The 13327-nt window shown below is 44.8% G+C and overlaps 1 protein-coding gene across 2 annotated transcripts in view; it reads right to left on the bottom strand.

Moving 5' to 3' along the window:
• The window catches only part of DNAJC7 (DnaJ (Hsp40) homolog, subfamily C, member 7), a 30698-nt gene extending 17424 nt beyond the window's left edge, over positions 1-13274 (bottom strand). Inside the window, exon 1 of one of the 2 annotated variants that reach the window (XR_825516.1) lies at positions 12770-12915. Coding sequence is in view for 1 of the 2 variants with exons in the window: in XM_010842529.1 (XP_010840831.1) it covers positions 12770-12846 (77 nt within the window). In the remaining variant the exon portion in view is untranslated. Of the gene's footprint in view, positions 1-12769 lie in introns of both variants that reach the window. The other variant, XM_010842529.1, reaches the window with a different exon arrangement.
• Positions 13275-13327: the final 53 nt, after the last annotated feature.

Below are 13327 nucleotides of genomic sequence, written 5' to 3'. Positions count from 1 at the left end.
ACGTTCAAGCTGGTTTTAGAAAAGGCAGAGGAACCAGAGATCAAATTGCCAACATCCGCTGGATCATGCAAAAAGCAAGAGAGTTCCAGAAAAACATCTATTTCTGCTTTGTTGACTATGCCAAAGCCTTTGACTGTGTGGATCACAATAAACTGTGGAAAATTCTTCAAGAGATGGGAATACCAGACCACCTGACCTGCCTCTTGAGAAACCTATATGCAGGTCAGGAAGCAACAGTTAGAACTGGACATGGAACAACAGACTGGTTCCAAATAGGAAAAGGAGTATGTCAAGGCTGTATACTGTCACCCTGCTTATTTAACTTATATACAGAGTACATCATGAGAAACGCTGGACTGGAAGAAACACAAGCTGGAATCAAGATTGCCGGGAGAAACATCAATAACCTCAGATATGCAGATGACACCACCCTTATGGCAGAAAGTGAAGAGGAACTAAAAAGCCTCTTGATGAAAGTGAAAGTGGAGAGTGAAAAAGTTGGCTTAAAGCTCAACATTCCGAAAACGAAGATCATGGCATCCGGTCCCACCACTTCATGGGAAATAGATGGGGAAACAGTGGAAACAGTGTCAGACTTTATTTTTCTGGGCTCCAAAATCACTGCAGATGGTGACTGCAGCCATGAAATTAAAAGACGCTTACTCCTTGGAAGGAAAGTTATGACCAACCTGGATTGCATATTCAAAAGCAGAGACATGACTTTGCCAACAAAGGTCCGTCTAGTCAAGGCTATGGCTTTTCCTGTGGTCATGTATGGATGTGAGAGTTGGACTGTGAAGAAGGCTGAGCGCCGAAGAATTGATGCTTTTGAACTGTGGTGCTGGAGAAGACTCTTGAGAGTTCCTTGGACTGCAAGGAGATCCAACCAGTCCATTCTGAAGGAGATCAGCCCGGGATTTCTTTGGAAGGAATGATGCTGAAGCTGAAACTCCAGTACTTTGGCCACCTCGGGCAAAGAGTTGACTCACTGGAAAAGACTGATGCTGGGAGGGATTGGGGGCAGGAGGAGAAGGGGACGAGAGAGGATGAGATGGCTGGATGGCATCACTGACTCGATGGACGTGAGTGAGTCTGAGTGAACTCCGGGAGGTGGTGATGGACAGGGAGGCCTGGCGTGCTGCGATTCATGGGGTCGCAAAGAGTCGGACACGACTGAGCGACTGAACTGAACTGAATGAAAGAATCTGAGTTTTTCGGATGCTATATTTTTTGGTCACTTTGATACATTCAAACTAAATCAAGAAAACTCTCCCATGCTGCCTGACCTCCCTTCTCACTATCCCTACCTTTAATCATTCCCTTAGGACAGACACCAACTTACAGACACTCTCTCACAGGGATGAAATTTTTATATTTATGTCCTTTCCACTGTGTCACAACTTCTGCCTCTTGAGCAAACTGACAAAATCAGTTATAGGTAATTCCTTTCAGAGGTAACTGATTTCTCAATGTGAAATGAGTCGTATCCTTGGAATTTTGATGATTTATTCTTTCGAAAACTGGCTCATGCATTGGTCACCAGAAGGACAAACAGCAAAGCAGGTGACAAAGATGTTAAAAGCATAGCATATTGGTGTTTAAGATGGAGGACAGAGCTGAGTGACAGGAGACACACAAAATATCGGCTGCCAGAGTCATACTCTAAGAGGGACCCGCCTACTGGAAGTCTCTCTGTCACATCTATGTGGATGCTTACTGCTCCCCTGACCATCCCTCTAGTACCTTGCATAACACCCAATGGGTAATATAAAAAATTCTGCCCTACTCCAAGATCCAATTTTTGAAGCTGTGCCATGAGACAAACTATACTTTCAAAAAGACAATGATATATAATGCGGAATTATGATTTTGACGAAAAAACTAAAATCAAATCAGATATGACCAACAATATCTCAAAGAACAAACTTGTAACCTATATCAGAGATACCCAAAATCACTCTGATGAATCACCCTAATGACCAACCTGAATGACAATAATTCTTTACCAAAATAACTAAATATCTGGGCATTTCTGTTCTAAGAAAGAGTAACGAAATTTCTTTTTGCCTTTTTCTTTAACACATGCTAAGAGCCCAGTTCAAGGGCTGCCTGAAGTGAAGATGAAAGTACAGTTGTTAACCTTGGTGATGGTACAAGAAGTTTACAGCTTGATTCTGCGCACTGCGGCACCTGGGAGATTTGTGATTTTATTTACTCATGTATTTTAAACTATAAACTAGTAAAGCCATCTTTTATTGAGGCGATCTCTCTTTCCAGTTTTTTCCATCACTGCCCTGGCAAGACCCACTAACATGAAAGGTCTGCTAGCAGAAAGGAGAGGCAAAATGGGGGACTCCCTTGGCAGTCCAGTGGTTAGGATTTGGCGCTTTCACTGCAGGGACCCAGGTTCAATCCCTGGTTGGGGAACTAAGAAAAAAAAAAAAAAGAACTCAGAAAAAGAAAAGGAAAATGACCTACAAATGTTGACAGATTTGATCTGTGATGGATTTGAATAATTCTATTATACCAATTGTCACAATGCCATAAAGAGGCCATCTGCTATTACAAGTTCTCAAGGAGGATCCCCCAAGTGCAAGACTTATAAGACCAAGCACAATCTTTCTACATGGTGAACACCATACTGTAACTGTCAATTAAGCCAGGCACTATAAAAATGATGAAGAGCCTATCCTTTAAGAGCAGACATGCCAGGGACTTCCCTGGTGGTCCAGTGGCTAGGACTCTGATCTCTCAGTGCTGGGGCCCTGGGTTTGATCCCCAAATGGGAACTATATCCCACATATTACAACTAAGACCCTGTGCAGCCAAATAAATAAATAAAAATAAATATTAAAGAAAAAAGAGCAGACATGCCAAAAGACTGAAGAAAGGACTTCTCCAACACTGGATGTCACAAGTTGAGTCAAACCACTATGAAGAAATGAGAGGAGAAAATGCAAAAGAAGCATTAGACCCAAACTGTATCTGAGAAGACCTAGCCTTCTCTTCAGTCAGCCAGTGGCTAAGACCACACAAATTCCTGAGCAAAACTAAAGGCAGCTGGGCACTCAGATACATGTTGTGTCAGTGTAAAAAGCTTGTTAGTCAAAGATCGAACAATCTGGAGAGCTAGAGAGGTGCCCTTTCTTTCCTGAAAGAGAAGGAGGCCGTAAGTTCAGCACTGGCTTTCTATCCAAGATTCAAAAGATGACTTCTGTGGAAAATCAGTAATCATTACTGAGGCCAGGTACTTTCCATACATTATCTTATCAGGTGAGTTTCATTATTCCCATGTTTCAAAGGAGGAAATTAAGGCTTTGAGGTTAAAAACTGGCTGGAGGTCAGAGTGTAGACCCACACCTGTCAGATCCCAAAGCTGAGCTGTACCCTATCTACTATACTGAGCTCTCTTTAATACTCACCTCTAGCTATTGCCTGAGACTTTAAAAATTAATCTGTAATGCTAAGAACAGTGAATATGAATTTCTTTCAACTAAGACACAAAATAGCCCCAGCGTATAAAATCCAACTCCAGACAGGCAATCTGGATTTAAATAAGCCAAATGACACTCCTAACAATTAGTCACAGAGACAGCAGGGCTTCTTTCCCTTTAAGATGCATGACCTAGTGAACTGGACTTTGCCTCCCCCAAGAAATGCATTTCATTTTAGTAAATGGTGAGTAGATTCCATTCTAGAGCAAACAAAGCGAGTAATGTAGAGTCAGCCCACAGCAGAAAGAACAAGAAGAATTGTGTTGTGACAAGTTACCATGTTTTTAACCTCACACTGCACAGCATCAGGCCAGAATTAGCTATTCCCACACAACTGCCTCATGAAAAGGACTTATTTTCATAGAAACATGGTTGATTAACAGCTGCCTAAACAATGGGCACTTAGTGCTTTTAAACTGAATGCTTATTTTTTGCCTCCAGGTCCAACAACCAAAGCGGAGTCCCTCCTTCACTGTGAACCTCCCCACCAAATACACGATGAGCCCTGACCAATGGCCTGACCCTGAGAGACCAGCCTAGGAAAGAGTGGATCTTCAGAATCCAGCATGGCAGCAGCAACAACTGAACAAGGCCACATCAGGAACAATTCCAGGGTCAAATCCATTCAAGTCCTGCCTGGGAGTCTGAGAAAGGGCTGAAGCTTGTTCAGGTTGCCCCTACAGCCAAGGGACTGAAGGATGAGATGTCAAAGGCACAGGACTGGAAAAGGAGGAGAGCTGGTTAACACTGGAACTGAGGGCAATCTGGCCGTGGCATCTGTCACTCCACTCAACTGCCAGTCAATTAATTTGAGAACCAAGTGAGGTTACATGTACCTAACTGAAACACATCAGTACTAAAAAATGAAGAATTAGGATTAATTGGGTTCACCTGGATCAGGTTAAAAAAGGAACAGATTCAAAAGGGACTACATTAAACTACATATTATTTTTATGGCTGCAAAATAAAATTCAGACTAAACCCTGAAATACAATACCACATCAAAATACACACTTGGTCACAGCTGACCCGATGTCACTATTAACATCTACATTGTATTTCTAGTGCATTTTCAAATTTTCAAAACATTTCCAATGAGGACCCAATATCGTGTGTCTTCCAATAGAGGAAGAGCTTGTGAGGCACCCAAGGGGGCTGCACGGTCTCCTAAATCTTCCAGTCTTAAGTTTTCCCCAACTAGATCCTGTTAGTGGCAAGGTTTTTGGGTTAAAACTAATTTATCCAGTTCCACACCCAATCCCTGGATCAACTCCAGGCAGAATAAGTGTCACTTCTCTGATTCACTAAGACATGCGGGGAATGACTACCTCCATCAGACCAGACCTTTCACTTTAATAGTCAGCAACAAATCCCTGTGAAAACAGCTACTGAAAGGTTTTCCAAAGACTCTGCTCTCTCTGGATGTATGATGGGAAGGTGTCCCACAGCAGGATCAGTGCCAAAGGGCCAGGCTGCCTTCCCTCCACAGACAAAGGTAAGGAGAAGACACTCCACTCTTGTTCTGCTTTGCTACTTTAAAGAATATTTCTTTACTTTTCAGAAATAACTTCATCAATCAGAAAGCTGCAGCATGAAAACCTGCTCTTCTAACACTACATGTGCACTAAAAATCTGTACATCCTCTGATCATGCGGTTCCATTCTCTAATTTAGCACTCATTCACCACGGATGCTAATTACACCAACAAACCCTGCCAAGGGAATCACTGGGTATCACACAGGTCTTAGCAGGGCTCAGCATCATGTGATCAAATCAGACAACTTGGGCTTATGATCACCAGCCAACTTTGCACATTTACAACTCAGCTAAATTAAAAACACATTAAAACACCAAAGCTGAAATAGAATGTGTCCCAAGTTAGATGCTCTATAAAAACTTCAATTTTCTCTCTAAATACTTCCACGTTGAACACAAACAATACCTTTGCCTTAGGCCAACTAGACTACCTTCTAGAAAAGACAGGAGTATTTAGAAACTTCACTCAGCTCTCACTTAAGGCAGGATTCACTGGCAAGTAGTTTTTTTTGTTTTTGTTTTTTAAATGTCTCAACATTACTGGGTTCTCTCTGGAATTACCTCACAGGTATATTTGTAATATACCGTTTTTAGATATATTTTACCCCAGTGCATGAAAAATAAAGACTTCACTACTCTACATTTGCAACTGAAGCAATACTGATTGATTAGATTTCTGAATGACTAAAGTGAGGGGGTGGTGGGTGAACCACTGTGCTCTTATTTCAAGTATTGGGCTAGAATAGACTTTTCATAAAGTTCAGTTCTTCCAACAGCCATTCATAACAGTTTAAATCAAAACATATGTAGCAGCTTGAATGAGGTTTTTTGTTTTTTTTTCTTTGTGTTTTCCCCATGTATTCTGCTACTTCAGAAGTGGAATAAAAATCTAGCTTTGCTAAAATTACAACTCAGGACAAAATGATTTCTTGTTAGAGCAAAGGAGTGTTAGGGGCCTCTGACTTGGAGACTATTTTACTGGCAGGAATAACTTTATAGAAAAAGATATCTTTCCTTTCTTTACCTTCAGGCTTTTAATAATAATACTTTATACTGTCAATGAGTCAAATATCCTTTATCCGTTTGTACTGTATTTAGTACTTCCAAAATGTCACCCTTACTCTATGATTGTTGCACCCATGTCTTTTATTCAATCAAATTTACTAGTTGCCCGTTGATCTAGAAATGCCCTCCATCCTTCAGAATTTACAGGCTCTTGGCCAGTTTCAGAGTAGAAATTCCTTCTTCCTTCCCACAGTATGAGCCTCTTGTCCCAAAGGCATGCCACAGGGGCTGGGTCATGTGTACTCTCTCTGACCTTCAAGAAGAGCAAAGTAACAGGAGCCAGAAACGTTTCACTCCAACTTACCAAATGCATATTATTCTATTTCTTTCTGTTTAGTCCTCTAACCTAACAATTTAAGTTTCACATGAATAGGTGGAAGTTACACATGACCTGGAACAAATATCATGGACAGAGGAGCCTGGCGGGCTACAGTCCAAGGGGTCACAAAGAGTTGGACGTGACTTAGCAACTAAACAACAACGCGATTCCACAGATAACAGTGTTTGCAAAATGCAAAGTGCTGCATACTGATTGCAAACAAAGGCCTCATAAAGGTCCAGAGAAAACAGAACGTGGTCTCTATCCAGCTGCTACATGTTGGTAAGGGTGGGCTGCTGCTGCTGCTACTAAGTCACTTCAGTCATGTCCGACTCTGTGCGACCCCATAGACGGCAGCCCACCAGGCTCCCCCATCCCTGGGATTCTCCAGCAAGAACATTGGAGTGGGTTGCCATTTCCTTCTCCAATACATGAAAGTGAAAAGTGAAAGTGAAGTCGTTCAGTCGTGTCCGACTCTTAGCGACCCCATGGACTGCAGCCTACCAGGCTCCTCCGTCCATGGATTTTCCAGGCAAGAGTACTGGAGTGGGGTGAAGGGTTGGGCTACCCAGCTTCTTTTCCCCAATCTTCTGCAGACTAGAAAGTGTCTGCTTTCACTTAAAAGCCCAGTTAAAACATCCACCCTCCCCCAGAAAAGAGAAGGAGATGGAGATGAAGAAAATATACCAGTTCAAATTGTCCTGTCTGGACACTCACAGGAGTCTCAACAGGGGCAGAGCCAGAAGAGACCAAGAGGCGCCAAGGGCAGACAGAGACACAGACTACACGAGGCAACAGCGCTCTCTACTGCTCAAGCAGGGAAGGACACCAGCCAATGCACCGGAGCCCGCTGTGTGGTCTACTCAGTGGGGAAAAAGAGGAAGCAAGGAATCAGTCAGGCTGGACAGAAATTCCATCACTGAAGGCAGAAGGATATTCTCAAAGAAATAGTGAACTCAACTTCATTAAATACTTATGCTAGTTCCTTAAATAGGATGTCAAAATCTGTGGCATCTACTTAACCTCCATTTACCCCTGGGAACAGGAGACCCAACCATAAGGCTGTTTTTGAGAAGTGAGCTTGGTAGAAGCTACTCTGAGGACACCAGCCACTGGCTTTTCAGCGTTAGCCAGAGACTTGTTTTCAAAATATCTCCCCGAATCCATCATTTTCTATCCCTTGGTTTCCCATTCTGTGACATCTCCCACTACCCTCATAGGGACACTATCATGCATTAAAAATCAAGAACTGGGGAATTCCCTGGTTAGGACTCCACACTTTCACTACGGAGGGCCTGGGTGTGATTCCCAAACAGGGAACTAGGATCCCTGCGATCCTAGCTGGGCGATGTGGCCAAAAAGTCTAGAACTGAGGAACTACAGTTAAGAAAAAGGCTGCTTTCCAAGCTGTTTTTATGTGTGTATGCATATGTGTGAGGGGGGTGGGGGGGAGTGGAGATGGGAACCGTAGTCAGGCATCGACATTGCCAACTGTTATTTTGCTTCCCAAGTTTTCTTGGTTCTTGAGTTCATCAGATGGTTGATGGTCTCAGAGCAAACTACCCAAGGAAGAATTCTCAGGACAGCAACACCAATAAGACAAGGTCCTGCTTCTCTCAGACACCCTCCCCAGAAGCCTAATATTAGAATGAGAAGAGACAGTTAACACTTCGCTTATCGGACAGTCTGGCCTCCCCACACAAAGTCATATGCCAATAGAAAATTAGGTCTCAGAATCAGACTTTGAAAGTCAAATACTCCTGCTCATATCACCATTCTCAAAAGTCGCAATCACTTATATCCCTGCCATGGTGGGCTAAAACACAGGAACTGCGGTTTGGACCTAGCATGGGGAAGGAAGAAAACTGTCAATCCAATAAAATGAACAGACTACTGGAATAACGTGCATGCTGAATCCTGTTCTTACTGCTGAAATTAAGACAGTTTAAAAGAATACCTGGAACGACCTCTAAGTAACTTCCACATCACTCAGCACAGGAGAAAGGGGACCAACATTAGTGAAGTAAGGGAGAAATGGGCTCTCAGAGGGCCTTTGCATCAGACCACAAGGCACCCAGGCAGCCACCGACCATTGTTCTCCAATCTCTTAAAGACCTAGAGAAAGAAAGCAAAGGCAAGTGCCTACTAGGCAGATTTTAAAAACTTTAAAACTACTAGCTTCAATGACTAAACCAATCCCTGATTGGTTGGAATGTACAATAAGCCTGGGCTTTAAGCCAATCAGAGTTCTGGTCGTTGGGAACGAACTAGACAGTAGAGCAACTGCCACTCACTCACATTTTATTGAAATTGCTCAGTTTACCTGGCTTCAGTTAATATGTGGATCTGAATTAAAGCAGCAGGGAGCAGAGACATCCTTCCTCCAAACTCTACCTTTGCTCCTGCTATGATTAATTAACAATTTTGCCACTTGTTAGTATCGGGGTGCAATCAATTATTTGCTGGTATTCAGGATTCTGTATTCCTAGGCTTAGCCCTTCCTTAACCATGACTTATTTGTCCCGTGTCCCATTTCTTCATGGGACACACGAGTATACCACACATACTTAGAGTATACCAAAGTGAAAATGAATGCTGAGAGCAGTTTCTCTCTGATTGGGGCTCAAGGTCAAAGAAAATTCCCATTCACCTTGCATGCTTTGTCTAGCTGCCTGCCCTGGAACTTCAAGAGAAAATTTAGGGGGACAAAAACCTAGGAATTTGAAACAGAGTGGGGAAGAAGGGGGAGAGGCATCCCGGCAAGCTCCACAGTTAAGGCCACAAACTCCAAAACACCCCAAGGAGCTGCACTGAATAGCAACTTCTGGATACGGATCCAGGGTTCAGTGCTTCCCACGACCAGTATGCAGAGAGAAATAAAAGGCGAAATTCCAAGAGTTTAGTTTACAATACCGAGGTACTAAGAAAGGGCCTCATAATGACTGTTCTTGCTTTTCTCCATTAGGAAAAACAGATACTGAGAGGATCAGCCCAAGGAATCAGGTTAGGATGCCCTGCTCCCTGGTGGCTCAAGTGGTGAAGAATCCGCTTGCCAACGTAGGATCACTGGGTCGGGAAGATCCCCCGAAGGAGGAAATGGCAACCCACTCCAGTATTCTTGCCTGGAACATCTCCTGGACTGAGGAGCCTGGTGGGTTACAGCCCATGGAGTTGCAGAGTCCAACACGTCTGAGCACGCACTGAGCACGCACGTATGCCCTGCTCCTCAGTCAATGGCTCTTGTAGGGTCTTCCAGACCTCACTGCCCAGTCAGATCCCCAAGGGATATGCTGAGACACAAGTACTTCTTCTCTTGATAAGCAACTTGAAATCCTTCGATTTTACCATAATAAAGACTACCTACAGTGACCAAACTGCTCCCCAATCCAGGAAATGTGAGCTGAGAGCCTGCACTCAAGATAGGCATTCATATATCAAGTAAAACAATCAGCAACTTCTCAGGAAAATGAGAAGACCTTAAATTAGCTGAAATAAACAACCTCAGAAATTGAGTCCTCTGGGCTTCCCAAGCAGCTTCGTCTGTTCTGGTGGGCAAAGAGAAATAATAATCCTCATATTCAGAAGCCCGATCTATTTTGGACTGCCAACTAACACACCTTTTATTCTAGCCTCTCAGCTATGAGGGAAAAAAGAATTTTGTACAGAGGAACAGGCAAAAAAATGGAAGTCCATTTCTTTCTCTCTTGAGACTCTAAAGCTAAGGAAATAAAACATGCAGCTATTTAAAATGCTACAACCATGAGGTCGAACATCTTGAAAGCTCCTCACTCTGCCCTCTGTGGGACTATGACAATTCAGAAGCAGGCTACCCTTGGGCCACAATACAAGGAAGAACTCCTTGCTGGACTTTACAAAAACAACCCAAGAGAGACCCATCAACGCTCCTGTCCCCAAGTGAACTGGGACTACGACTGTAACAAGAGACAACACAAACTTGGCCAAAAACTAACCAAGTCAGGTAGTAAAGGGCATCTGTAAGAGACATACCTATCCCTGCCCTCTGCTGTGGCTACACAGGAGGACTCCAGGATACATAAAAAATGTAAAGCCATCTTCCTCCAAAACCTCTAAGTCACCACTCCATTTTCAGCATTGGAAATCTACACGTAAACAAGGCTTTTCCTTACTAACAAGAGTCCAATATTTACCCTCCTAAGGATGTCTTACAAGACAGAAAGTGAAACTGTGATATTTTTCCTTATTATATTTTCCTTTTGACTTTTTTACGTGATACACAATAAACATATTTTATTATGTTTTAAAAAGATCTATATGTTTAACATACAAGTCTATTTCATAAGAATGCTTTTGTTTTTCTTTCCTTAGTGGTAGCTAAATCCATGTATTTTACACTCAATGAAATCTTAAACTCCATGAAATAAGGCAGTTAACATAAGTTAACACCTTTCCTTATTCTGTTAACTGCTTGCAAATATCATGTTTTTGTGTGTGTGATGTGGGGTCCCCAGGCGATGCAGTGGTAAAGAATCTGCCTGCCAAGGCAGGAGATGCAGCTTCGATCCCTGGGTCGGGAAGATTGCCTGGAGGAGGAAATGGCAACCCACTCCAGTATTCTTGCCTGGAAAATTCCATGGACAGAGGAGCCTGGTGGGCTACAGTCCGTGGGGTCAGACTGGGCAGGCAGGTGCTATCACCTGGTCACATTACAGCATCACCTGTTTTACCTTTTCTTATGACAGAATATGGAGATGGCAATGGCACCCCACTCCAGTACTCTTGCCTGGAAAATCCCATGGACGGAGGAGTCTGGTAGGCTGCAGTCCATGGGGTCGCTAAGCGTCAGACACGACTGAGTGACTTCACTTTCACTTTTCACTTTCATGCAATGGAGAAGGAAATGGCAACCCACTCTAGTGTTCTTGCCTGGAGAATCCCAGGGACAGGGGAGCCTGGTGGGCTGCCGTCTATGGGGTCGCACAGAGTCGGACATGACTGAAGTGACTTAGCAGCAGCAGCATGATAGAATATCCTCTAAGACTGAAATTTTTTTTAAGGAAAAAGATTTGCTTCACATAGGGGCTTTGACATGAAACTCAAATTAGGGACAGTGCCTACATCAGAAATTTATACTGAATTCATTTTAAATTACATATAGCCCATCCCAGGGACCTACTAACCTGCAAACTACATTTTGTCAAGGTTCTCAGCTCCCAACAAGTCAGGAACTTGAGACAACTGGCTGCAGTACCCACCCTTAAGCTAGTTAACCATTCATTCTGCCTCCTTGAGTACTTATGTTTCAAATATGGATAGTTAAAAAAAAAAAAAAAAATCTCAGAATCCTGATTTCAGATTTCATGAACTAACCACAACCACCACCTCAAACCACCCAGACTTAAGCCAGAATGGCCTTGGTATAAAGATACGAAATATGTGGGAAAGAGACTGTGGAACTGTAGTCAATTAACTCGTGGTTGATAAAGAGAGGGCTCCAAACTTCCAGAAGCTTTTTGTTAATTCTGCTCCATGTTTAGGACAAGTATGACTACCCACAACTGTGTTCCAGCCCCACTTCCAATAACCTGCCTTAGCTGTAGCCAAAATCCAGAGTGTTCTCGAAAACCACTCACTCAGCAGCTCCCTTGGCTGGTCCGGACTGGCAATCTCGAGCCACTGCGGCTGCCCAGCAGCGCCAACAGCCCAAGCAGCTGCCCTCCTCCTTGCTGCTTAACTTAAAAAACAGCCCTGGGTAGAATGAGGATCTTCGGAAGGGTGGAGGGAGAGGGCTTGACGTGTACAGCATGAGACAAAACCCCTCACCCTTCTTTCTCTATCACCTTCCACTTCTGGGGTAACCGAAGGGCCACCAGGTCAATCATGGAGACACACACAGTCACCTCGGGCCCAACTAGTGCTCGCTGGGGTACGATTACGGAGGAAAGGGGTGAGGACAGCAAAAGCTCTGCAGATGCAAAGGGCTGACAGACAACAAGGCACAGAAATTAACAAGAGAAGGAGGGGGTCTGGGGAGGTGTAAGAAGGCATCATTATCGCGGTGCCGCCACCTCCACACCGCAAAAGACCTCCAAGATCCCCTCAGAGATCTGGCCTCTACGACGAGAACGACCTTCCTCTCTGCTTGGGGTACAAGGCCATATCTCAGCTCCTCAGCAAGGCGGAAGCGGGAGAGGAGGGCAAACCTCCAAGAGCGCCCCTTCAGGGGGTCCATCCGGACTCAATCTCAGATTGTGGGGGGGGGGGGTTCTCGGAGGGCGGGGCATCGCCTCTACAGGGGTTGCACCACACCAAGGACGGGGTTCCCGGAGCCATGGAGCTGAAGCTCGCCTCTTCCCCTACCCTGCCACCCAGTTACCTCTTCGCCTCCTCGTCGTCTAGCAGCTCTGGCTCGGTCGCCGCCATTACCACATCGCACTCCGCGGCAGCCGCCATCTTACCGCCGGGACCAGAGAGCCGGGTGGGAGGTCGGCGGTGAAGAGCACTTCCGGTCGGAGCATCGAGCAGCTCACCGGCGCTGTGCCCAGAGGGGCTCCCTCGGGCCCGTCTACCAGCGAGAGGCTCTGCTTCGGGCCAGAGCGGCCTCCCGCCCCCGGAGGTCCAGGGTGGTCTCCGCGCCGGGGCGGGGGGCCAAGGACGGTTCCTGTGCGTAGGGGGCGCCACTTTACCCGTGGGGCCGAAGAGGGTATAGGAGGGTGTCGCCTCTCTAGGCTTCGGCTTTCCTCAGTATTCTGAGAGCTTCGTTGCCATAACAACTTCCAATCCTAGAGCGTCTCTGGTGATGCTCCGGGAGTCTGAGTTGGGTAGGGACGCTGTGACCCAGGACCCTGGAGATAAAGAGCACCCCCCTACTAATACCTTCCCGACCTTTGAGTATGTCCACAGTCGCCTCCTGCGAAAGGCAAGAAGAGACACT

Source organism: Bison bison, unplaced genomic scaffold, assembly GCF_000754665.1.
Source record: "Bison bison bison isolate TAMUID 2011002044 unplaced genomic scaffold, Bison_UMD1.0 scf7180017864180, whole genome shotgun sequence".
Taxonomy (NCBI): domain Eukaryota; kingdom Metazoa; phylum Chordata; class Mammalia; order Artiodactyla; family Bovidae; genus Bison; species Bison bison.
Note: the sequence above shows the minus strand (reverse complement) of the source record. Positions and strands in the feature narration are given on the sequence as shown.